The 23,654-nt window shown below is 35.8% G+C and overlaps 2 protein-coding genes and 1 long non-coding RNA gene across 3 annotated transcripts in view; 1 reads left to right on the top strand and 2 right to left on the bottom strand.

The window, feature by feature from the left end:
• Nucleotides 1-2,434: 2,434 nt before the first annotated feature.
• LOC138932610 (uncharacterized) overlaps nucleotides 2,435-23,654 on the bottom strand; it is an 87,958-nt gene continuing 66,738 nt past the window's right edge. Inside the window, exons 3-4 of the long non-coding RNA XR_011446800.1 lie at nucleotides 2,581-2,675; nucleotides 2,435-2,453 (exon numbers count right to left, since the gene is read on the bottom strand). This is a non-coding gene — a long non-coding RNA (uncharacterized lncRNA). The remainder of the gene's footprint in view (nucleotides 2,454-2,580; nucleotides 2,676-23,654) is intronic.
• LOC138932495 (uncharacterized) lies at nucleotides 7,265-9,000 on the top strand. The gene has a single exon (XM_070294396.1). It carries the CDS (start codon nucleotides 7,503-7,505, stop codon nucleotides 8,946-8,948), a length of 1,446 nt encoding a protein of 481 aa, XP_070150497.1. The 5' UTR covers nucleotides 7,265-7,502; the 3' UTR covers nucleotides 8,949-9,000.
• Nucleotides 19,840-23,462, bottom strand: LOC138932631 (uncharacterized). Its single transcript, XM_070294657.1, has 4 exons — nucleotides 23,401-23,462; nucleotides 22,629-23,018; nucleotides 20,124-22,407; nucleotides 19,840-20,019 (listed from the first exon to the last, which is right to left on the bottom strand). The coding sequence occupies exons 1-4, from the start codon at nucleotides 23,460-23,462 to the stop codon at nucleotides 19,840-19,842; spliced, it is 2,916 nt and encodes a 971-aa protein (XP_070150758.1).

Here is a 23,654-nt window from a genome sequence, read left to right on the forward strand (position 1 = left end):
TATATATGAGCGTGTACGTATGTGTGTATGTATATATGTCTTTTTTTCACTGCAAGCGAGATATAGAATGCGGCAGTTCTTCTTAAATAATTTGTGGATTCGAATTAAAATATAATAATTGATCTAGTAGCTATTTACATTCGTGCCTTTTTAAGGATAGCGATTCATATCTCTATAAATCAATATTATACATATACATACATTCTTAAAAACTCAACTTTAAGAATTTTTGCATGAACGATAGAGTTTCAGTCTTATAGTTGAACATTCACTGCGTAAGCAAAAAAAAAACAAAAAAAAAAAAGTTTGCAGAGTTAAAAATTAGTATACAGACAACGATATATAATGTGTTCGCCCAAGTTCAATTTTTGCTAAATCATTCTAAAAAATATTTGGCGTTTTACAATTTCTTCGGAGTTCTCTTGTTGCTGCAATTTTTCTCCGCAATAAAAATTTCATTAATATCTCTTTGATGAAACAATATTGATAAATATACTTGAGTCGTCCGATATATTAATATTGTGCAAACTCTCCTGCCACACGTTCTTCTTGCATGTGATACGTATGTACAAGGACCGAATTATCGAGAATAATATAGAGATCGTGCTTGCTCCGAATTAAAATTGCAATCAAGCAATTAATTATACGATTCTGTGATATAAAAAAATTAGCTATAGAGTGTTTATCGAGAGAGCGATACATCGGTGACATTCTTCGCAGTTATTTATATACAAGGGGGACAGTGTGTATGTATGTGAAAAAAAATAAGGCCTACTTTGCCTCGTATATACGTATACATACAGCTATCGCATAAGTACATGACCTGTTGAAATAGCGAATTTTAATCCGCATATAATTATTAATTAATTATATAATCGATGCTCTTTTAAAATGTACGCAAATTGAAATAAAAATTTTAGAATCTTACAAGCTTGCCGAATCATTTATGTATGTGCTATTCTAAGTTTATTCTTGTCTTTATGGATACATAGAATTGATAAATATATCATTTTCTCTCTTAGGGATAAGATATTATAGTATTTTATTTCACGTTTCATCCAAACATTTTTTTAGTTTAAAATGCTAACAGTATATCGGTAATTTAGCATTTATGAAGTTATTTAACATCAAACATTATAAGCTTTTAAATTTATTATACAGTTCAATAAAATATACGTTATGTATTTAGGAGTTATCGAGTTTTGAAATAATTACGATATATCTATGCAAATAATGGACATTCTATCTTTTATTATGAAGGAAGATCGACTTCATTGAATACAATACATCCGAGACTCTTATCTTACGTTCAGAGCTCCAAATTGTGCGCTATTAAAAAAGTTCCATTAATAATAATAATAATAGTAATAATAATAATATCTGTCAGACAATTTGTGAAGAAAAATGCGCTACACTCTCGAGTATACCGTGTATAATTAGAAATTAAACGATGCCGTATAACGATTACGAAGAAGAACGGGCATGCCGTCGGTTAGAAATACGTGGATGGGCGTTCTTCACCGGTGACGGCACGATATGCCACTCGTATGTTTGTCGGTGGTAAATTTACCGGGTTCACTCGATATCCCATGGCGCGAATAACGTGCTCGCGAGACAAGAAGATACCGGCATTGGAAAGCTGGTGTGGTACCCGCCGTGGCGCGTATGTTTAACGTAACTCTATCCAATAATGCACGTTCTGGCCTAGGGCAACCGAGTGTGCCCACCATCCCCGTCAAACACTCGGCAAACACATATGGAAGGTAGGGCAGAGTCACGTATTGTGCACACCCACATACACATATATATTTGAATAAAAAAAACTCTCTCTTTCTCTCTACATATAAAAGTATTCATTTATATCTGCGTACCATGTTACGGTATTCGTTCGTCGAGAGAAAGATCCTGTTTTCTCTTTGAGAGTATTCGTGCATCTTAATGGAAATTTTAATCGCGAAGTCTAAAAAGATCTCTATTGGTGAATTAATTTTTTTATTAATATAAAGAGCGAGAATAGAGATTTCAATCGAACTGAACGTTTTTTTCGGAATATTTTCTGATGGGAAGATTATCGAAGATAATCGCTCAGAAATATTAGGAGAGATAGGGGCGAATTTTTAAATTGGAAATTAATTTTTAAAATAAAAAATATAAAAAATAGCAGTGCATAAAAAATATGATATTAAAATTATAATATTTAAAATTATCAAAAAGAAGGTGCTATAATCCCCTGGTTTCTCCTACGTTAAAACTCTAAATATTAAAGTAAAACTGAATGCAGAATTATATATTTTTTACGTACATTGTAAAATCATATATTTTCTGGTATTCATAAATTTACTATTACTTATAAAAAATCGACGTATGAAAAATATCTTTACACAATTTGAGTGAAGAATTTTCTTCGAATGCCACGAAGAAACGGCAATCTTCTGATGTGAATAGAATTTGCGCTAAGAATTTTTTAAAAACAGTGAAAAACAGACACTTTAACATACACGCATTTATATAAAATATTATAATTAAAAGATATCCCTGATAACTTTTCTCAATAAAATGTTACTTTTTAATTAAACTTACGTTCGTGGAAAATCCAGAAGGATGCACATGCGGCTCCTTGTCTGTCTGCCATCAAAAATCGTCGAAGTCCTTGAAGGATACGGCAGGCGAGGCAACTGCAAAGTAATAGCCGTCGTTTAGGGCCCGGTGCGGATAAGGAGCGTCAAGGGGGGTAGGGATGGGACGGGAGATATAGCGGGACAACGGGGGTGGAAACGAGAGAGCGACCGAGGCCGGGGATAAGGGTGGCTTGTTGCGTAAGCCGATTAGAGCATCACGGCAGTCACTCCTGTCCCGTGCAACGTGGTGGCACACTGTCTCTCTCTCTCGGATCTACCGGGTGTTCGCCGAGCAGAGACACATTAAAATCGCATGAAATATGCACGAAGCCGCCCTCCTCCCCGTCCCGTTCCCTCCATACCAGCGGACAAGAGCACTCGCCTACATCCGCGTAGGCAGAAAGCTTACCCGCTGCTCGTCCTGGAAGCTCGTCTACTATCTCTCTTTCTCCCGCGCAAGAGAAACGAGCACTAGCGTGTTCCGCTTTTGCGAGATATTTAGGAGATCCCTCTGTCATGCTTTAGCAACGTTGAAAAGGGGTGGGGGGGGGGCGAGGGAGGGAATCTTGCTCCGCCTCTTCCTTCATCGAGAGGCGATCGACGTGACGGTGCTGATACGATCGAAAAAATGTTTGTATAATAGAATTAAGAATCTAATATTAGGAAGAATATATAATCGTATAGCTGATATGGTAAAACGATATTTTTTATAAGATAGATAAAGTACGCATTTTTGCCTATAATTTAATTATCAAAATTGTTGCTCCTAAACATTGAAATTTTGTGCCTGTAATCAACATCGGACTTATCACTGGACTTCGCGTGCATTTCCGATTCGAAGAGAAAGATTGTGGACCTGAAACACAGACGTGGAAGCACAGAGAATCCGTCAGTAACTTGGAATATCAATTTTTCAGAGTCCCAGAAGCTTAAATCCATAGATGCTAAATCCGTTTATATTTTGTTACGCCCGTCGATCTTAGTTCGCGCGAGTCACGTTTTTTTTTTTTTTTTTTTTTAATCTCAGCGAATAGGTCGACGCATTAACAATTGTTCGCTGTACAATTTCGCGACCGAAAAGCGCAACGCGTATCTAATGTCCGCTCGTCCCTCCCACGCACGGATAATCCGAGCGATGCATCACGCGCGGATATTTTCATATATATATATGTACGATGTACATATATGATATATGTATATATATATATATATATATATATATATATATGTATTCTGCGAAACGCATTCTGTACATAGTGCGCGCAGTAGCGCAACACGTGGCAAAATGTTTCGCCATCGGTATCAAATAATCATGGCAAATTCGCATCGACCGCGTCGCTCGCTCGCGTTAATGCCTATATTTTACATCCGTCCGTATTTAGTTCGAATAACGTTTGGCGGATAATAATGGACCATTTGCCACTTGTTTTCATTCGCCCGGCGGAATGATTACGCCAGGATATGCGCGTTGAAATTTTATGCTCGAGGAACGAGAGAGATGGAGTAAATGGAAGAGAGAGAGAGAGAGAGAGAGAGAGAGAGAAAGAGGGGGGCGGGAGAGAGAACAAAAGAGATGTAGAGAGGAAGAGAGATTATGAGGCGAATGTACGCGAATGGATTTCCGTATTGCAGTATTTCCTCTTCCTCCTGGCCTAATTATATATATATATAAACTATGTTTCGAATGCAAAACTAGAGCGCGATCAAAACCAAAAATATAATCGTTAATCGTAATCATAAAAGTAGAGTAGCGGGTGAATAAGATTATAAAACGATCCCTCCTCTCTTTCACGCTCTTTTCTGTTAGAAATTTTATTACGCGACATTACGTGAACGACAAATAATGATCGACGATGATTGCGTCAATCGGTTCCCTCGTCTTCGAGAGGAATGACGAGGGCGAACGTCTCCTTGAGAGTAACTCGACAGCCTCTCGTCCAATTATAGCGTGATTGTTCTCAGTCTTGACGGGTCTCACAGGGATGTGGATTAACCGCCGTTTGAATCTCCACACAACACACACACACACACGTGTGCGTTTCGAATTCGAATCGGTCGGTGCAACGATGAGAGGAGGCACGTAAACGCGCCGGACACGTCCATCAGCATTGCGGAAATATTTATGGCGATTAATCGCGGACATGCCCGCGGCCCGTTAATTACGTAAGAAGATCAACGGATTACGACGCTGCGCTTTCCGCGAGAGACGTCTCTTCGGGACGAGCGGGGGGGGGGGGGGTTGGGGGAGGGGGAGGCATCTTCTTGTCGATGGTAGCCGTCTCAAAAAAATTTCTCGTTCTTTTTCCTTTCCCTCCAAAAGCTATTATTCGATGATTTTTGCATAGCCGCTTATGTATAAATTGGGTTTCTTAAATGAATATCTCTTAGAGAAAGATTTTACATTTTTATGTTACCTTATTGGCAATAAGAATATATTGAATTATAGAGTTGAAAAAATAAGAATCCGTATATATTTATGAATTTCTAATTAATCGATTTGTATAGGATATTAAGTTTCGAGATTTTATAATGTAGAACTAGGATTTTTTGACGAAAATGGCATTCTCTATCGAATAAAGACATTTTAATGAGTTTTAGATTTATAAAAGTCGCTTTGCAGAAAGCATAGCGTTCTCTTCCCAAAATAAAGCGGATACATTATGTGTTTTACAATAATCAAATGCTACGAGTCTAATTATCACACACATCACGAATTTCAAATAAAGATATTCCTTAGTTTTCAGTCTTAATACGTTCAAAATTTAGATATCAAGCTGATTAATAAATATTTCGATAATTGTATATTGAGGATAGCGTATGATAAAAATAGCAGAAATAATATCATATCGGAAATAATTCGACAAGTCGTTGAACTTTTTGAGATTTTTATATTCTTAAATTATAACGGATGGAATTCTTGTTCAACGATGGCCGACATAATCCACTAGAATCGCCATTAATATTGCAAGACGCTATTTCGGATATATGCAATGCAGTTGGTCAAAGTTTCAGCACGTAATCGTGTAAATTTCATTTCCAGTTTCGCCGCCTGAATTAATCAGCTGATCATCAAGTCGTCGTTAAAATCAGGTTAAAGCTCCGAGAATTTCGAGTGTTTGACGAAATCGACTTTCTACAATGAATACTTTACGGAATCCGGAGACATATGCAGGTATATCGATCGATCGTTACGTTGCGGAGGTTTTATACGGCAAGAGCCGAAGCCGGGCTTCGATGCTTCGGGTTCATATATATGCTCGACGTGCATATCATACTATGTGCCTGTGTTTCACGCGTGTGAAACGTATCATTTCGTGCACACGCGTAATGATAATACCGCGCGTACGTAATATCGGGTTATCAATCCGTCTTCACCGCCCACGACGTAAGATCCGTTCATTTTTTACGCTTGCCAATGGAAAAAAAAAAAAAAACGTGAAATGGAAGTGCGAGACTTTGCGGAGGACAAGTTTAATACCGTGAGAGACGTGACGGTACGTCTTAAAATGGTATGTGAAACGCATCGTGCTTCCTTTACAGTCGCCTTGATAATAAGAGACTTATCGGAACGATTGAATGATTAATCATCAACATCGCGTAGCAATATCGGACTTGTATCATTAATGCGGCATTGGACGGTTTATATCTAAAAGTAATTGATGGATATATTTCATTATTAAAAGCGCATTTCGAATATGTTGAAATTTTATCGACATAAATTATGTGTCGTCCTCCTTAAACGTTGCGTCCTCCTATATCACATTGCATCGAATAGAGAGATTATTTATAATAATACATGTTTTGCAAACATGAAATAGTAAACATATAATAATATATAGTATATATAATAATTATAAATGATCTCAAACAACTCATTAATTAATATAACTTTTTCACAAAATTTTTGCACACAAAAATAAACTTTACATTTTTTTTTTTTTTTTTGAAAATAAAAACAACGTAATGAGAGGTGATTATTCATGCAAGGAACATGTTGCCATATTTTATATAACAGCAATTAGAGAGAGAAATCTTAAGAATAAAGCATTCAATTTTGAGATATTTTGTTTCTTGAAACTATTTTCGAATATACAAAATGTTTGGAACACCGATTAAGAAAATAATATCTGAGATATTTCTTACCAATGATATTCTAGTTTAAAAACAAACAATAATTATCACACTTTTTCTACACTGATTGGAGAACATTAATCAGCTTCTTTTGTGTCGGAAGATGTAATTTTCCGGTTGCTGCTTTTCCGATATAACTGGAATATTGATTTATCTGAACATTGATCAACATCGCTCGGGATATGAATCCACCGATACCAATGTTACCAAAATCGCATCTTTGTTGTCTCCTTATCGAAGTCCTACCTGCACCACAGGAACCTCCGCAACCAGTCAACCAGATGAGAGACTACATCCCTACCCCACCAGCTGTTTGGCAGTGTCTGCTCGCGCCGAAGCGGGGAGGCGAGCGTTAAAATGAACGCGCTTGCGCCCAGCAAAAGGGCGAAGTGAGGGTGGAAATGACGACCAATGAACGTCGGATGAACGGCGGCTGCCCGGGCGGAGCATACGGCATAAACGAGACGTGGCATGAGCAGCTTTTGCCAAACGGCGTTCAACGGCCGAGGGAGAAAGACGAGGAAGAGGTGTTATCCGAGGCGATCCTAAAGAGGAATCCTCGTAAGAAGTCCAGCGTTTCTTCCATCAGTGGTAGCGTCTTCGTGGCTAATTACTCTCGAAGTTGCCTCGGCCCGCACCGAAAGTTCGTGCGAACGTTTCCATCCGGACGATATGGAAACACGAAGCGAGAAGCGGAAGATGCAATACGAATTTTAAAGAAATCCAGCAAGGGACAGGAGGAAGCACGTGGAAATGCTGCACGGCGCACTACCGAGGGCCTTCCTGGCCCCAGGTCTTAGCTATATGAGTTATTATAGCGAAGACATTCATCATCCAGCTTACGCAGCACCGCCGACCACGTGGCACATTCCGATGGACGATCCGTCCTCGCCGATCTACTCGCGGATTCCACCAGCCGAGCATCATGCGTCTTTGCAATCCTGGGAGTCTTCGAGATCCTCAACGCCGTGCCCCCTGGATTTGTCTTTGAAACCGCCACCAACGCCGAACACTCCGAAGACGGAAGAGATGATCGAGGTGGGTGATGAAAAAGATCTCAGAATCCGCGAGGAAATTCAAACTCGTCCTGAAAGAGACAGCGAGGAAGATCAACAGCTGATTGTCGACGACTTGGACACTTTACGCAGCTCCTCGGCGCAAAGTCATCAAAGTCAATACGAACGTTTGATGCTTAATAAAGAATCTTCTCGCTTCCACGATTCGATAGTCGACAAGATCCACCATCTTTCCGAAGAGAGCACTCGATTATCGCCGTATCCCGGAAATGAGCTCGCGTCCAAGTATCAGCTGCACAATCAGAAGCTCCTTCTAACGAGTCCGACACATATGCAATCAATGCAGAATTATCATCAGCAATTTCTTTTAACGCCGCAGCAACATCTTCAAAGCGTGCACGCACCTATGACGCCACCCAGCACACCATCGCCGCCTCAGTGTCCCAGGAGGAGAGTCCGGGAAGAAGATCTCATTTCACCGTCTTCCGGATCCGCCTCCATGTCAACTCCAAAACAGATCAACAACGAGAAAACCGCTGTCCAAAGGCCTAAGAAGAAACACGCCAGACGGCTCAAATTCGACGAGGACACGAGCAGTCCGGTATCAGGCACTGTGATCCTAGGCCCGGACGAAGCAGTAGTGACCGGCGACATCGATCCCGCCTTCAATATCGTCGAGGTGACGGAGGAAGCTCGCGCCGAATTGGCCAAGATCGAGAATCGGCTCGGACCATATCAGTGCAAGCTTTGCCGACAGCTTCACGAGGATGCCTTCCAGCTAGCGCAGCATCGTTGCTCCCGAATCGCCCACGTGGAATACCGTTGCCCCGAGTGCGACAAGCGGTTCTCTTGCCCGGCCAATTTAGCGTCTCATCGACGTTGGCACAAGCCCAGATTGCCTAACACTGACAATTCCGCGTCATCCGCAACGTCGTCGCCCTCTTCATCATCATCTTCGTCATCGGGGACCAGCACGGAGATTCCTTGCACCAGATGCGAAGCTAAATTCACCAGGCAAGCCGCCCTGCGCAAACACCTGACCACTCAGCATCCAGAAACTAACAACAATGTCAGTAACAGCAATAATAATAATAACACTGTTATCGATGGCCAAGAAACTATCGGCAAATCAGACATCGCTCAGACAGCAGCGACCAGCCAGCTGACCAACGAGATGACCTGACATCAATTTCCGGCGAGACCCCTGCCGAGACGACCCGGACTATACTGGAGATTCGGTCTTGATTTGTAAGAGACACGGCTTTCGTAACTGTGAGTACACAATCAAAACGCTCCGCATGCTCGTTCTAGTATTAAAAAAAAAAAAATAATGAAGAGAAAAAATGGAAATATAAAAAAAAGATAAATGTGAAAAGGAGAAAGAGTATTATTGTTATTGTTATTAAAAAAGGGATACTTAATTTCTATAATTATACTATTAATTTTATTTTGTTATATCTGTAATTATTTAATTCCTAGTCATATACATAGCACATAAAATTTCTAATTTTTTTTTATATTTTTAGTCTGTTTACACAAATTTTTTTCTAGTTTAATTTCCAAAAATTGTTTTATTTAAACAATGTATAATTATATTCTATTTTTAGTTAAGTCTTAGTAACACAATTTGTGATTTTTTTTTCTATTTCTAATTTATATGTAGAAAACTTTCTTTAGGCAAATGTTCAAAGACAAGTCTATTTTATTTTAATAGATTTCTAATCAAACAAATTTAATTTTTAATAATTTAATTCCTCTAGTCAATCTCAAAGTTTTTTTTATATTTCTAGTCTTTTTGCATACAGAATCTTCTCTAGTCAAATTTCCAAGAATGGTTTTATTTTATTTTATTAAACTTCTAATCCTAAGTTTCTAGTTATTCAATTTAACAATTTTCAATTATTTAATTTTAATTATTCTTATCAATTGCTAATCTATACATTTTTTAAAATCTTTTTGCATAACAATTTCTTTAATATTAAATTTTCAAAGATTATTTTATCAAATTTTTTATTATCTAATTTTTATTCAATGTTTATATATGTCTAGTCTTTGCATAAGATTTTTTCTAGTCAAACTTTCAAAAATTATATTGTTTTATTTTATGAAATTTTTAATCAATTTGTAAACTGTTTATTATATATATATATAAAAGAAAAGAAATTTCAGAAATAGAACTTTGACTGATAATATGTTAAAGATCAGAAGGAGGAAGAGATAAACTGATTAGAGAAATCAAGTATCCCTTCGTGTAAGTTCTAATCGTCTAGTTTAATCATTTGTAAGCGTGATGCGCTAATAACGCATACTATTTGATTGAAGAAATTAAAACCCAAATTCCGAAATTACCATACGTGGAATTGTATACGTTAATCTTGTTCTTAAAAATATGATCATTATTATATTTCACTCACGGAATTTACCGGGAAAAACAGGGTTCCACATTACACCGTTGTACGTATATCAAATATAAATTTGTATATACGAATTATACATATATTACAGTTAACGTACGAAAAAAATTGAGAGATAAGTATCGCCGATAAAGTATATATAGATTCCATTCCCCTGTATTGTTGAGATCGTAGTATACCACCTAAATAAGATAACATATTAGTAATTAAAAAAAGATTAATCAGAGGCGATCAAAATTTGAAAAAAATTTCAAAAAAAAAAAAAACACACGATACAGTCATATTTTTCTCATAATATACCAATGTAAATATTTAATACATTTCTCTTGCGGTTGGATAAGTATTACAGTTATATGTGACTTCTGATTATTTCATGATTTATGTTTCATGTAATTATTATTTTGTTATATTATTATCAGAGATATAATAATTTTATTAAGATATAATAAAAGTGTATTGGAATTCACTTTCAAAATTAATAGTAATATATAATTTATACATTATGTTAATGTACGAGACATTACATAATTTGCCAATTATAAATATTTAGAAAAACATAATGAAGTCACGTCAATTATTAGATATGTGTTAAATATGAACGTGTCGTATTACTTTGCTATTGGATACAGAAGCTATAAGATTCGAGATTATCGAGTGCACACTATTGCCAAAACATAGAAATTACTGAGATCAAAGATCTTTGATCATCTCTAGTCATGTCTAGTCAAATAATTAACTTTTAGTCATAGAATCGTGCTGTATAATTAAAAGAAAATTTTAACGATATAAATTCTCTGTAAATTTATGTAAAATTTCACCGATGTAATTGCGCGAACAAATAACAGACGATACTTCGCGTGATATAAATCTGTATATAGCATGCGCGATGTATATATAATGAAGCGCAATTAGGCTAAGTGATAGAGACTATCTGACATGACGATCTCAATTTGTCTAGCGTTAAGTCCGCGAGCCGACTTACCACCGATTAAACAAATTTGTTACATCTCTTAAGGCAGATCTAGATCAAGAGAACGAGTAGGAACGATTACAAATGAATATCAGCGAATGAGCGTGTGAGAAGAGGCATTATTTTAATTTTGTTTTTATAAAATATTTTTTTATAATGTATATTTTTATAATGTTTTATACAATACAATAATTTTTTATTCAGCATAACATAATTTTTATAAGATTATATTAATTAAATAACGCTTCTTCACTGATATTCGTAATCATTTGTATTCGTTCGCTTGGCCTGGATCCGGTTTTAAAAAAGCTGATTTCGCTGAAATATTTAATTATATATGGCCTTTAATTATCTTTTATATTTGTGATCTGTTCATTTATAATTATATTATCATTATTAATTGTATTGTATGTAATAAAATATAATTATTTATAATTTATTATTATATTTATATAACATATTATCTCTATTATAATATATTATGTAAATTTATATTTTTTATAAAGAATTAACTTTTATTAATTAATAAACAAAAAAATATATCAATGCCATTTTACATATCCAGTTTAATTCATCTAAAAACATAAAGCCGTAAATCTCAATAAAATTCATGCATAATTGCACAAAAATTATACACACATATAATAAAAAAAATTAAATAATATTTGTCGATCAAACTATATAATGTATGATTTTTTTCTTTTTCGGATTCCATTATATAATACGTTAATGACGAGCGGCGTGCTTTGAAATGACTAGTATATTTGAATTTACGGAGTCATTCGTTAATCGGTCATTAATCTTAGATTTAGCGCACCCCCCGATCGTAGAGATCGTATTCTCATACAGCTAAAATCAAAGATAGTATTAAGATGTTTGAAACCTTTATGATATAAAAACTAAGATAAGATAATAGTTATATAAACCGAAATTAATGTGAATACATGAATGCATTTGAACAATCGATAAGCCGTATATATATATATATATATATATATATATATATATATATATATATATATATCTTTTCCTCAGAAGTATCAGACCCATTCTTCAATCATAGGAACCGATCTAATTGTATTTAGTTGTAGGAGATAATAGTGTTAGAAACGAACTTATTAGGAAGTCATCGTTATATTTTAAAGATACGACCACATCTAGTCAATGTAGTCAATATCATACGTTACTTTTAATCATTACAATAGAGAGATCCTTATTAATTTTATAATAATAATATAATTTAATCGCGCACTCGCGCATATATAAAATCTTTTGTTTAATTTATCTTTTGAGTTTTGCATTATTATTTGTTCTATTAATTTAGAACAAAAGAGTGCTTTCTAGTCATGATTTTTAAGACGATAGATACGAAGAAGGAGTATTCAATTAATATGCACATAATCTAGTCAGAATCTATAATGCGAAACATAATCTAGTTCGTTGTAGTGAATGTACACTTGAGAAAACTTAAACAATGTATAGACGTTATTTACCGAGAAACTCATCTGTATACGTGTGTTTAGGTGTAATATTACAGCCACTTATCTAGTTTAACAATTTCCAATCATTGTACATCGATAAAGAATTATGCGGATTAACGAAGAGCGATTAATTTTATTTCGGGCAAATGCAATTTTAATTTTAAAATTAACTTGAAATGTACAATCAACCCCAGATTTTTATCATTTCGTATGTGAGTTACAATAAATTTATTCACAATCAATACATACATACATCTAGTTGTAGAATTATGCAAAAATAAAATATTGCATCTCGACCTAATTCGTAGTCCCATAAGAATGTAATATTAAATATATGTCGTATATATGCTCTATATGTATAATTATCTAGAAATAATATTATATACGTATTATTCAGGATATAAGCGAGAAAGATTGACACATACATCCTTAAGGCATTGATTCGAGTATTTCTCGTAATTGTATATAAAACAAACACATATATATACATAAATATGTATGTATAAAAATGTATGATATCGCTCCTGCGACAAATCTTGACTTACATGTATTACTTTGCGATAGATTAATTTGCGGATGCGTTACGCTGATCATATCTGTACATAACGTTTTGACTTCTAAAATACATGTCTCTCAAAAAAATATAAACCTACATTTTATTCATTCCGACAACCAATACCTATCCTCCATATTACTTTTAGATTAATACACATAAAAAAAAAAAAGAAATCAAAATTTCATAAATATTATATGACACTTATTAAAAAGATGCTTTTATATTAATAATATTAACCCAGCAATATATTATAAAGTGATAAATTAAATAATATTTATATTTTATTTTGCATGTACCTTTTAAAATTAAAAAAAAATATATATTTATTGAAATCTCTCCAGCAAATTTCTGAAACAGATTAATTTTAAGCTATGCTTTTTATAATAAAAATGTTACTTTATTTGTCTGCACGCTATTCCGAATTATAGTCTGTAAACCGATAATATATTATAGTATAATATCGCAAAAAACATAGAGTCTTATTTACTTCTTGAACGGGGATTTTTCGCGGCATCGAAATCATGTCACGATCGTCGCGGTTACATAACGATCCAGGGAAAGCGACAAAGATAGAAGAAAAGAAGCTATAGAGATCTTCAGTTATAGAGAGAGGCACAGTATTGTCCAGGGATGAGATGCCCTTCCATATTACTTCGCTATGTGTCGCCATAATGCCCCTCCGTAGAATCCATACAGGAGGGGATTGGCGGTCCTGTAATCTTCGCGGAACCTTTGTGTACCGGTCGAATAAAGAGACGTGTCGCGACCCCTTATGGAAAAAAGAGAGAGAGAGAGAGAAAGAGAAGAAGAACTTTAAACCTAAGAGGCTGATTTCTCCTCGAGATCCTCCGCAACTGTTCCTTAATAAGTTTCACATCCATTTCATAAACGCATAAATTCTCTCGTCTTACAAATAAAACATGGCTAGTTGACTCATCAATGAAGACGTAAAGAATTAGATAAATATCTTGACGACACATAGTGGAGATGATTGATCGACGTATAATTAAAATAATATATCTTAATAAAGTTAAGCCTTACAAAAAGAAATTAGTTATTTTTCTATATATTTGTAATATATAGAGAAATGTGTTCATACTGAAGAATAATGAGAGACGAGAACAATAACTTGAGATCTGGTAGAATTAATTAATGCATTTGTAACATTATATTTCGTTTAGTCGATTAACTAACACTTTGACCGGTTACATATTAATAAATTTATCTTACTTAGTTGGAGTGTTCTTGTATCTGTTCTTCGATTACAGATTTAGCAATTTATCATCGTGTCGAACGGCATGCGTATGCCACCGCGCAATAACATTGTTAATCTAATTCCTCTGGGCGATCGAGATATTCGTGTTAGGGACCAACTTTTCGTAAGCCAATTCTACAACGATCGAAAAGTCTGACGATAAATCTCTAAGCTCTCTCTCTCTCTCTCTCTCTCTTTTTTACTCTCTACTCCATTCCTTGTCGCCAGGTCGCCGGGAATTCGATTGGCGATTTACCGACGACAGGGATATATCCTGGTCCGAGAGATCGTGCCGACATCCTGGGAGGACGACGAGTCGAGGTGCCCACAAAGGCATCGCGGAATCTACTTAGCTCCCAAGATCTTTTCTCACCTTTTTCCTCTTCCTCCACCAGGTCGCCGACGAGTTGACGGCGAGACCGACCGACGTACCGGATATACCGGATGTATCGTCGAGTTGGCCGGCGGGTCGCGCTTGCAAGAAGCAATTTCGCAATTTTCCTCCTTGACTTTGTCATCTTCGCTTTGCTATTCGCCTCGACGAAATAGAATTTTCCCAGGTCGAGATGGAGTATGGTAGTCTCGAGTGCAGCCTCTATATCGACGTGTCTCTTCCAAGAATTTTCAGAATTGCTCCTCCCGTGGGAAGTTTCCCTTCGGCGTCTTAAGCGTGTGTCTGTATGAGTGTACATGCGTGTTATGTGGGCGCTTACGCACGTTGCGTGGTTCGAGAGAACGCTTTTCTCTTCTCGTAAGAAAAAAAAATCAGACTTGAAAATATTATAGCGGGATCTAAAATAATTCTCGCCTCTCTCGCCGCTTCTGTCACTCTAAGATTGCGAAAAATTCTCTACTATATTTAAACGATAATAATGCAATTATGCAACGAGATTACGTCAAGGTGTCGCTATTGAAATCTTGTAAAAAGAATTCCCCGACAATTCCTCCATATTTTTCCAGACAGTGGATACTTTGTTATATATAGTATTAATATAAATATTAAACTTTCGAATCTTTTATTTTTTTATAATTGATATTGAGTTTTGCAGTATATGCACAGGATGGTTTCTAACCGATCAGCGGCAACAACATGCGCTCCAATGTGAAGTTAACCCGAGGATTATTACCTCTTGCGCGGCACGTGGTAAATTCGCAAAATAAATGTCAGTTACTTCAATGTAAAAATTCGAAATAGACGTGACTGTTGGATTATCTCCAATATTTGCATTTTTCTTTACAGCCTATAGATAACAAAAATTATAATAATAAATATTCATCACATCTCTCTAAAAAGTAGTCTCTCTACTATGAATTTTAAAACTCATAGTAAGCTTCGAACTTCATAAATATATGTACGATGCTATGAATTAAAAAGTCACAAATAATTAATTTTCGCAGAGGGATAGTCAACATCGATTTGTTGTGCCAAAGATAATGCTATCAATGATCATCCCGATAGAATTAGGATGTTCTGTATAGCATAAGAAGAAATGGAGAGACGGAGAGGAGTGAATTATATTAGATACGGTAATCGGCGTGAATCATATAATTGTTTGATGCTTGCGACTATATCGTCGGCCCTAGACCGGCTTTGACACATTCTTGCAAGCCCCCGTGAAGACGACCCTTATATTTGTTCGGGAGGAAAGGATCACCACGAAACGCCCTTAACTACGGCATACCGTCGACGCTGGTGTGTACGCTTGCCACCCCGGTAATCTCCGTGATATCAAACATTTTGTACGCTCAACCCAATGGAGGGATGTCAGTTCATGGGCTGACACAATGATAAAGTATGCCGATACCAAGAGTTGGTCCTCAAAGAAGAATACTATACATTCTTTTGCGAAATAAACCTGCACTTAATTAGCGTGCATATAATTTATATTTGTTTAAGCTTCTTTACTCTTGAATTATAATATAATAAAAACATTTATATTAAAAAAAATATTAATCATATTATGTAATTAACTAATACAATTAAATAATAAATTTTTAAATTTTTAGTTACCGATAATGATAATGTATGGTACGTAAATATATAATAGAATTAATTTTATGGAAAAGTACATAATGGAATTAATTTGATGAAAAATATTATCTATTGTATCGTTCGTTAGTTGGTTAAATTGACATACTTATTAAAAAGTATTGGGAAGAATACTGTTTGTAAGATATTGGACGTTCGTTCTGGGTTCCCAGTCCAAACGGAAATTGATCGCATTCGAGACGGAAATTTCTCTTTCGAGATATCCGGACATCACAATGAAAAGAGGCTGGCGAGAGAGAGAGGCGCGCCTTCTCTCACACACAAAAGCTTTCACAGTTATTATCCTTGAGATATTTGTTGTCGTTTAAGAGATCAGAATCAGGATCGAAACAAGCTGATACGGCACCCCAGACAATATAAATAACAATATACATTGAAATAATAATCAATTGCTGTCTTTCTTTTGCAGTTACTCGTGCTAGAGAGTAAACTTTTTCTTTAAAAAACTAATGCGATATATATGATGGAAAAATTATGTAGTGTAATAAGTCATATTTAATTAATTTGTGCAAAATAGAATTATCGAAAAAGAAAGATTCAAAGCGTTGAGAAAATAATGCGCTAATAGACATCTCATTCTGCTAACGCGTGCTATAATGCCGTAAGATTGTAGATAAAAATAATACTGCTTTTTTTAATCGAATGGTGCCACCTTAATCCAGCCCTGATTACGGTAATATTGTGGCGATGTGCGCCAGAGCGGCGACTGTTTGCCGAGTGGTAAAAGCATCGTTTTCTGTTTGTTCATCTTCCAGGCACGACTTGCCCGATGCTTTCGTATAACATCATGTTCTCAGACGACCGATTTTATATATCGACATAAATATTGAATGTACATAACAGCAACACGCGGTGCCAAATATAAATTACATATTACTTTTATTATTATAATTAATATTAAGAAGATCCTAATTATTATTATATTTGACTAAAAAATATCATGAAGAAGATTATCAAAGTTATTAAAGGAAAAAATATAATTAATAATATATTATATAACATCGCAGTTGCGTTATAATTAAAATTAATGGAATCACGAGCAATTTTGGCACATTATTTCATCTGACTGGTGTTAAAATACACGATCGTTTGCTGAAGCGAAAATTGCTTCATGCCGACCCTAAAGACGTCACGAGGCTCACCCTCTTGGCTATCCCGGTAGACTGATCAAAAAAATTTCCTCTAACAATCTTTCTACCAAGTGACCAATATATACACAATACAAGTGTGTAGATGCGATACTAATTTGATATTCCTTATGCACAGCATGGAATAAGGTTTTTCAAGAGATAAGATAAGACGATCAGAAACATTTGCACTTTTTTTGCTACACAATTCATAACCGATTATGTAAAATTATACATGAAATTAATATATGAATATGAAATTTTTAATTCATAGTGTTATATAGATATAATAATCATTATTTTATTTTGCGTTGTGTAACAAAATAATTTGTTGTAAAATTAATTTATAAGGACCATTGCAAAAAAGAGCACTGTATCGTTTCATTATACATGTATACGAATTTTGTTTTCGCAAAAAAAATCTTCCTCGCAACTTCTCGGCGAGGAATGTTCTCCTCTTTAGTCTTTTATGTCGTCACCGTAACGGAGAGAGTTAGTGCTCGAAAGAAATATAATTACTTTCCCGACAAAATTAGAAAAGAGGGAGAAAGAGAGAAAAAATGAGAGAGAGACGCTTCTCTCAATCCGCGAGCCTTTCCATTCACGATGACGGAGGATCAGCCGCGGGAAAGCATCTTATACCGGGTGCTCGTGCTACCTAATTCCCCAGGAGTTCTTTGATACGCCGTCACGAAGGCTCGCACAAAGGAGGAAATAAGTATCACCCGATGATAATCTCAGATCCGCGCGATATGGGACGCATCTTTGCGAAAAGCTCGGCGCTCCGCGATAATTCGACGCAGAGTATCGCGAGCTCTCCGACTCTACGACGTATAGTCATAGACGGTTAAATTCCGCGTCGAAATCCCAACGGTAAGAATCTGAAAATCGTACGAACCATCGTTCGTAGTAACCCAAAGGATAAAAGCGAACAACGAAGATACATCCTTCCATTTATGATATTCTACTGGATTTCAAGATTGATTTATTTACGAGTAAAAATAGATAAATATAAATAATGTAAGAAATAGAACAATCATATATTATCAGAATTTTTCAGATGAAGAAAGAGCAAGAGGATTATAACTATTTATTTAAAATATAAATTTCCTTAAAAAATTATGTTCGCATCGCGTATAGCACAATGCGCGTATACGAGTTTATAGCCATTTCCCATTTCTCGCATTTCTTTTATCGAGCTTGCTTATCCAGGTTGAAATCGCCAAGTCAACGCCATTTCCGAGATATCAAACGCAGAAGGCATCCTCTCGAGATAATGTCCAGAGCGCATCTTTTTGATCGCGTTTGTCGTTCGCGTTATCGTTTGTCCGGTTGTCTCATCTCCCCACGTGTCTCTCGTTTTCCGGCCGATCCGTTCATGGGAGAAGAGAGAAGAGACCTCTCTGACAGTCGCGGATGCGCGAAACGACTCGTCCGTTCGTTTATGCATTTCCGCTCGGCTGGTCTCGCACGGGCTCGACCGTTTCTCTAGTCCCCTTCTTCAAAGGAAACCGCAACGCGAAAACGGTCAGTATCATCTAATGATGTGGTCTGAACTGCTCTCGATGAGTGTCAAGACGAACGATTGTATTGTGTGTTTGCGAATCCATCGTCACAATGTCGATCGACGCGATTGAAGCAGAATGATTTATCGAACGAATATGAGATTGTTCTAATTAATTAATTTTTTTTGTTTGTTTTTTGAAATCAACAATTAAATATATTTTATTAAGAGATTAATACAATAAATAATATTTTATCGAAACTGTCTACGTATCCTAGGTGTGAATCATATTTATAAATGATTAATTTTTGAATAATCAATAAATATTTCTATTATCAATTATTAATTACAAAAGATAACCAGTTAGAAGGCATGCATAAGAAACGTCATAGTTTATTAAATACATGTAGAAGTATATAATAAAAATGTATGAATGCATCTAAAGCAGTATCGTAATATTTTTTTTTTCATTTGCCATTTATGCACTTATATAAGTGTCTGAATTAACAGAAGAGACGTTGAGTAACGATCAAAGAGATTTTTGCATGTATTTATCAAAGTTATGGCGAAAGCAAATCAATATTTGTACATTAGAATTAATTGGCAAAATTTTCCAACAAGCACTAAATATTGTGTTACAAAGAACGACGTAAGTATTTTTTAAAGTTGAAGCAGAATTGCATCGATAAATTTATGAAAATCATCGATCGTACATAACTAACATCTCGATTCATTTCGATTCTCAATCTCGGAATCCGATAGCGATAACAGCGTCGGCGTGGAAATACTGAGGATCCTTTCGTTCTCGCTGGATCGTCGAGGAGAGTTGAAGAGATCGCGATACGCGTCATAGAGACTTCTGCTCAATTTGCAAGTACGCGACAGAGTTTGCCGAGACTGCGAGAAAGCGAATTAGTCGCGATACGTCCGAAAATTCACGAAAGGATTTTTCAATTTCAAAATTAAAACTTAAAAAATTCTACAAATCCATAGATACGTACGTAATAACGCGCGTCTCTCGCTTTACATCCCATCTTTCGCATCTTCTTCAGTTTCATTCTTCTCTCGCAAAGTATCAGCTTCTCAGTGAGATCCCGCACGACGTCATTCACTCTTTGATCGAGAGTATCGTCGGTACAACTGCTGTCCGAATTAAAATCGACGATTAAAGGCGATGACTCGTCGAGTTTTTCGACGCGTCGTTTTTTTTTAAGCCCCGATTTGTCGACAAAATTCTCGCGAGGATAAAGATCGATCAACGACGAGCTGAACACGCCCGAATCTATCGAACCGATGTACCTCGACGATTTTGACGTCTCGAATGTAGAATCAGCTGTGTATCGTTTCTCGAATTCAACGCGTGATTCTTTCTTCTTCCTCTTACTCTCTCCGAGAAAAGGCTCGCAAATCTTATCTTCCACGAAACTTTCTTCATCCTCGGATAGTTCAAACGTGTCGGTCGTCGCGTTTCTCGTTGGAAATTTATTCGGGGAAATATATTCCGCGACACATTCTGAATTGGAATATGAGCAATCGAAACTCGCATCCAAGTTCGAACGCGTAAAGTTGTTGATATTTAAATTTGAATGTGAACAATCGTAATAATTATAGTTCGAAAATGAATTCGAATCGTGAGCAGTTATACCATGATTTTCAAAGTTAAGAACTGGCTCGTCATCGTTCTCTGCAAATGAAACCATGCTCGGGAATTGCATGCAAGAGAAGTATTCGGAAAGAGTGGAATTTTTGTTCGAGCGTTCGCTCATAGCGTCTGCTGATATCGAATTGCGAATTTGTATCCCGGTTAAATCGAGATTCGGCGATTCGGATACGATCAACGACGTAGACTTAGAATCCTCGATCGTTCTGACGGACCCTGCATCTTCCATCGACGTTATTTCATAGAACAGACAATCGAAATTACTGCTTTTTTGAGAAAGAGTAAGAAAATCTTCCGTATCGTTTTCACCCTTTTCGGACGAACGATCGTCGATATCTCTATCTATTCTTTTCTTTATGTCCTCCAAAATAGCCATTTCACCCATCTCCTCCCCGACGATCTTCTTGCGATATCTGGATTCTTCTAAACCAGCAAAATCCTCCATTAAATCTTTCACTTGCTTATCATAGTTTGGAACTATAAAGTTATTTCTTACGTGGGCTTTATCGTAAGTTTCAGCCTCGATCGAAAATTCTTGTGGCTTATCATCGTTTTTCGTTAAATCCAGATCGAAAGAAATCTTTTTGACGAAGCGGCATTTCCCTTTCTTCTTGTTCCCAGAATTTCTAATTAAAGGATAAACTGTCCTATCTATTGAAAACATTCGAGTAGAATCACGTACGTAAATATTCTTTAGCTTTATAGCGGGAGTAAGAGTATCTTTCGAATATTCTCTACTTGACGGATCTAAAAGTTCATCATTAATATTGTCAACATGTAAAACTTCTAGCATATTTTTATGCCGATCACTTTCTGATTCTCTGATGACCCTTCTAATATTTTCTTTCGAATTATCTTTTCTTCTCTTCTTTTTACTTTGTCCTCTCGCAATCATAGATTTATTTTCGACATCATTCGACTCTCGATTCGTATTTACCTTCGCGTCATCGGATACCGACGAAAAGTATTCCTCGCAATTTTCTAGATTACTTCGCGAATTATCATCATTATAACAGGTTTCCCTTAACGTCGCCGTTATTTCTTCCATCTGTCGATTTACGGCCGTGAATTTATTGATATAATCGATGCGCTTGCTCTCCAAAACTTGAACGCGTAGTCTTGATTTATCATAACAGTTTCTTTGGTTCGAATTTTGCGAATCAACGCGAAAATCCGCAATGATTCTTCCGCGGATCTCATTATCGTGATGTTTGCGATGAGAGATTCCTTCATCTGTCAGCTTCGATCGCTTCTTCATTTTTTTTCTTCGCAAACTTTTTCTTGCTGAAGTTTGAATTTGCGCGTCTCTAGTTATACAGGATCTATATTCTTTTTTCACAAACGAGTCCTTATAATCGTTAGATATAAAAGAACGATCGCCGGCAGCATAATCGCCTTGTAAAGAATCTAATATGTCGCTGCTTTTGTCTTTAATATATTCAAATGATTGATTATAATCATTCTTTTGAATCCCATCATATTTAGAGATGTTCGCCGATTCTGTACAATCGATTACAGCGATTTGACGATTTTTTTGTGTTTTGAGCAATGCGTCTATCGACATCAATGTTGAGCTTGACGTTGGTGTTGATTTTTCGACCCAATATTCGCATATAAACATCGGCCTGAAATTATTGCAAACATTTTTTTTTTCTTCCTCCACGCAAAATTTATATATATTCTCTTGCGTATATATATTTTAATTTTAACAGATACATCTTTATGTGTGCGAAAAAAAGAAATGTATGTGCTTGCAAGAATTAAAATATACATTAAAATAATGTCTAAAAAATATTTGAAATATAATCATATACAAAAAATGCATCATTGATATTAAATATATCACCTGAGAACGATATCAAAACGCCTCTTAAAGTTTCTTGTCGCGCTATACAAGCTCGTGAGATCATTGCTATCGCTTAAACTTCGCGTACTGGGATGCAAACCGATGGAACAGATCTTGGGCGTTTCCGGAACAAAGCTTCTTCCACGGTGTTGCACCATCATGATGCGTTCCTCGTTACAATCGCATCGGTTATCGCGCAAGTATTTTATCAAGAATTCCGGACGCCAATTTCGACGCGTTCGCATGCGCGGCGTGAAATCGCCGGGACGTCGAAAGCCGTTTTTCAGCTGATCGATCACAAGCGACGCCGACGTTCGAGTTGTTCTGAGTTTCTTACGCGGAGATCTACGCGGTTGATATTGTGTGTCTTGAGACAATTTGTTTTCGCGTCTACGAAATGTAATGTAAATGTAATTCTTGTGATTGATCGATAGAAGCCGTGTTATATGACTGTATCTTTGGATCCAGGAATCCGTATAGTTTTAAAAAATTTGACTGCTGGATGTGCATTCTCTTAAATTTTTAAACATTCGGTTTCTCTTAAATCTCTCTATAAGAGTTCAGATATTTTAATTTAGATGTTTAAAAATATTGGGAACTTCAAATTTTCAGATTGATTGTTAGTTTCTTAGTTATTACTTATCATCTTCTCTCATCTTTAATCTCGAAATAAAATTCTTATATTTTTGAATTTTGTCTTTGAATCGTCTTAAATTATTATTCTTCGATCATTAATTTTCAGGATCGATTAATAATCTGCAATTAAACTTACATATGCACGACGCTGAAGAAGTTCGAAGCTGTACATCCATTTTCGAAATCTCCAAAATTCATGATACGTTTATTAAGCACAGCTCTCAACTTGTACTTGTACTAACAACATTTCCCTGAATATAATAGTAGAGCATAATATATATCTTCTCTTATATTACAATATTATAGTCATTATTATTATTATATAAGTACGATTTTTATAACTCACATTTGTTACTAAAATAATGTTATAATGATATTCTAAGTGTCAGA

Source organism: Polyergus mexicanus, unplaced genomic scaffold, assembly GCF_030449975.1.
Source record: "Polyergus mexicanus isolate NDT 795.1 unplaced genomic scaffold, iyPolMexi1.0 SCAF_4, whole genome shotgun sequence".
Taxonomy (NCBI): Eukaryota; Metazoa; Arthropoda; class Insecta; order Hymenoptera; family Formicidae; genus Polyergus; species Polyergus mexicanus.

Bases quoted from the DNA above. Each gene is read 5' to 3' on its own strand.
- LOC138932495 (XM_070294396.1), top strand. From the start codon at position 7,503: ATGCTGCACGGCGCACTACCGAGGGCCTTCCTGGCCCCAGGTCTTAGC.
- LOC138932631 (XM_070294657.1), bottom strand. From the start codon at position 23,462: ATGAATTTTGGAGATTTCGAAAATGGATGTACAGCTTCGAACTTCTTC. The intron at 23,019-23,400 runs GTAAGTTTAATT...TACATTTCGTAG, and splicing joins TTCTTCAGCGTCGTGCATAT to ACGCGAAAACAAATTGTCTC. The intron at 20,020-20,123 runs GTACGTATCTAT...GCTTTCTCGCAG, and splicing joins CGAGAGACGCGCGTTATTAC to TCTCGGCAAACTCTGTCGCG.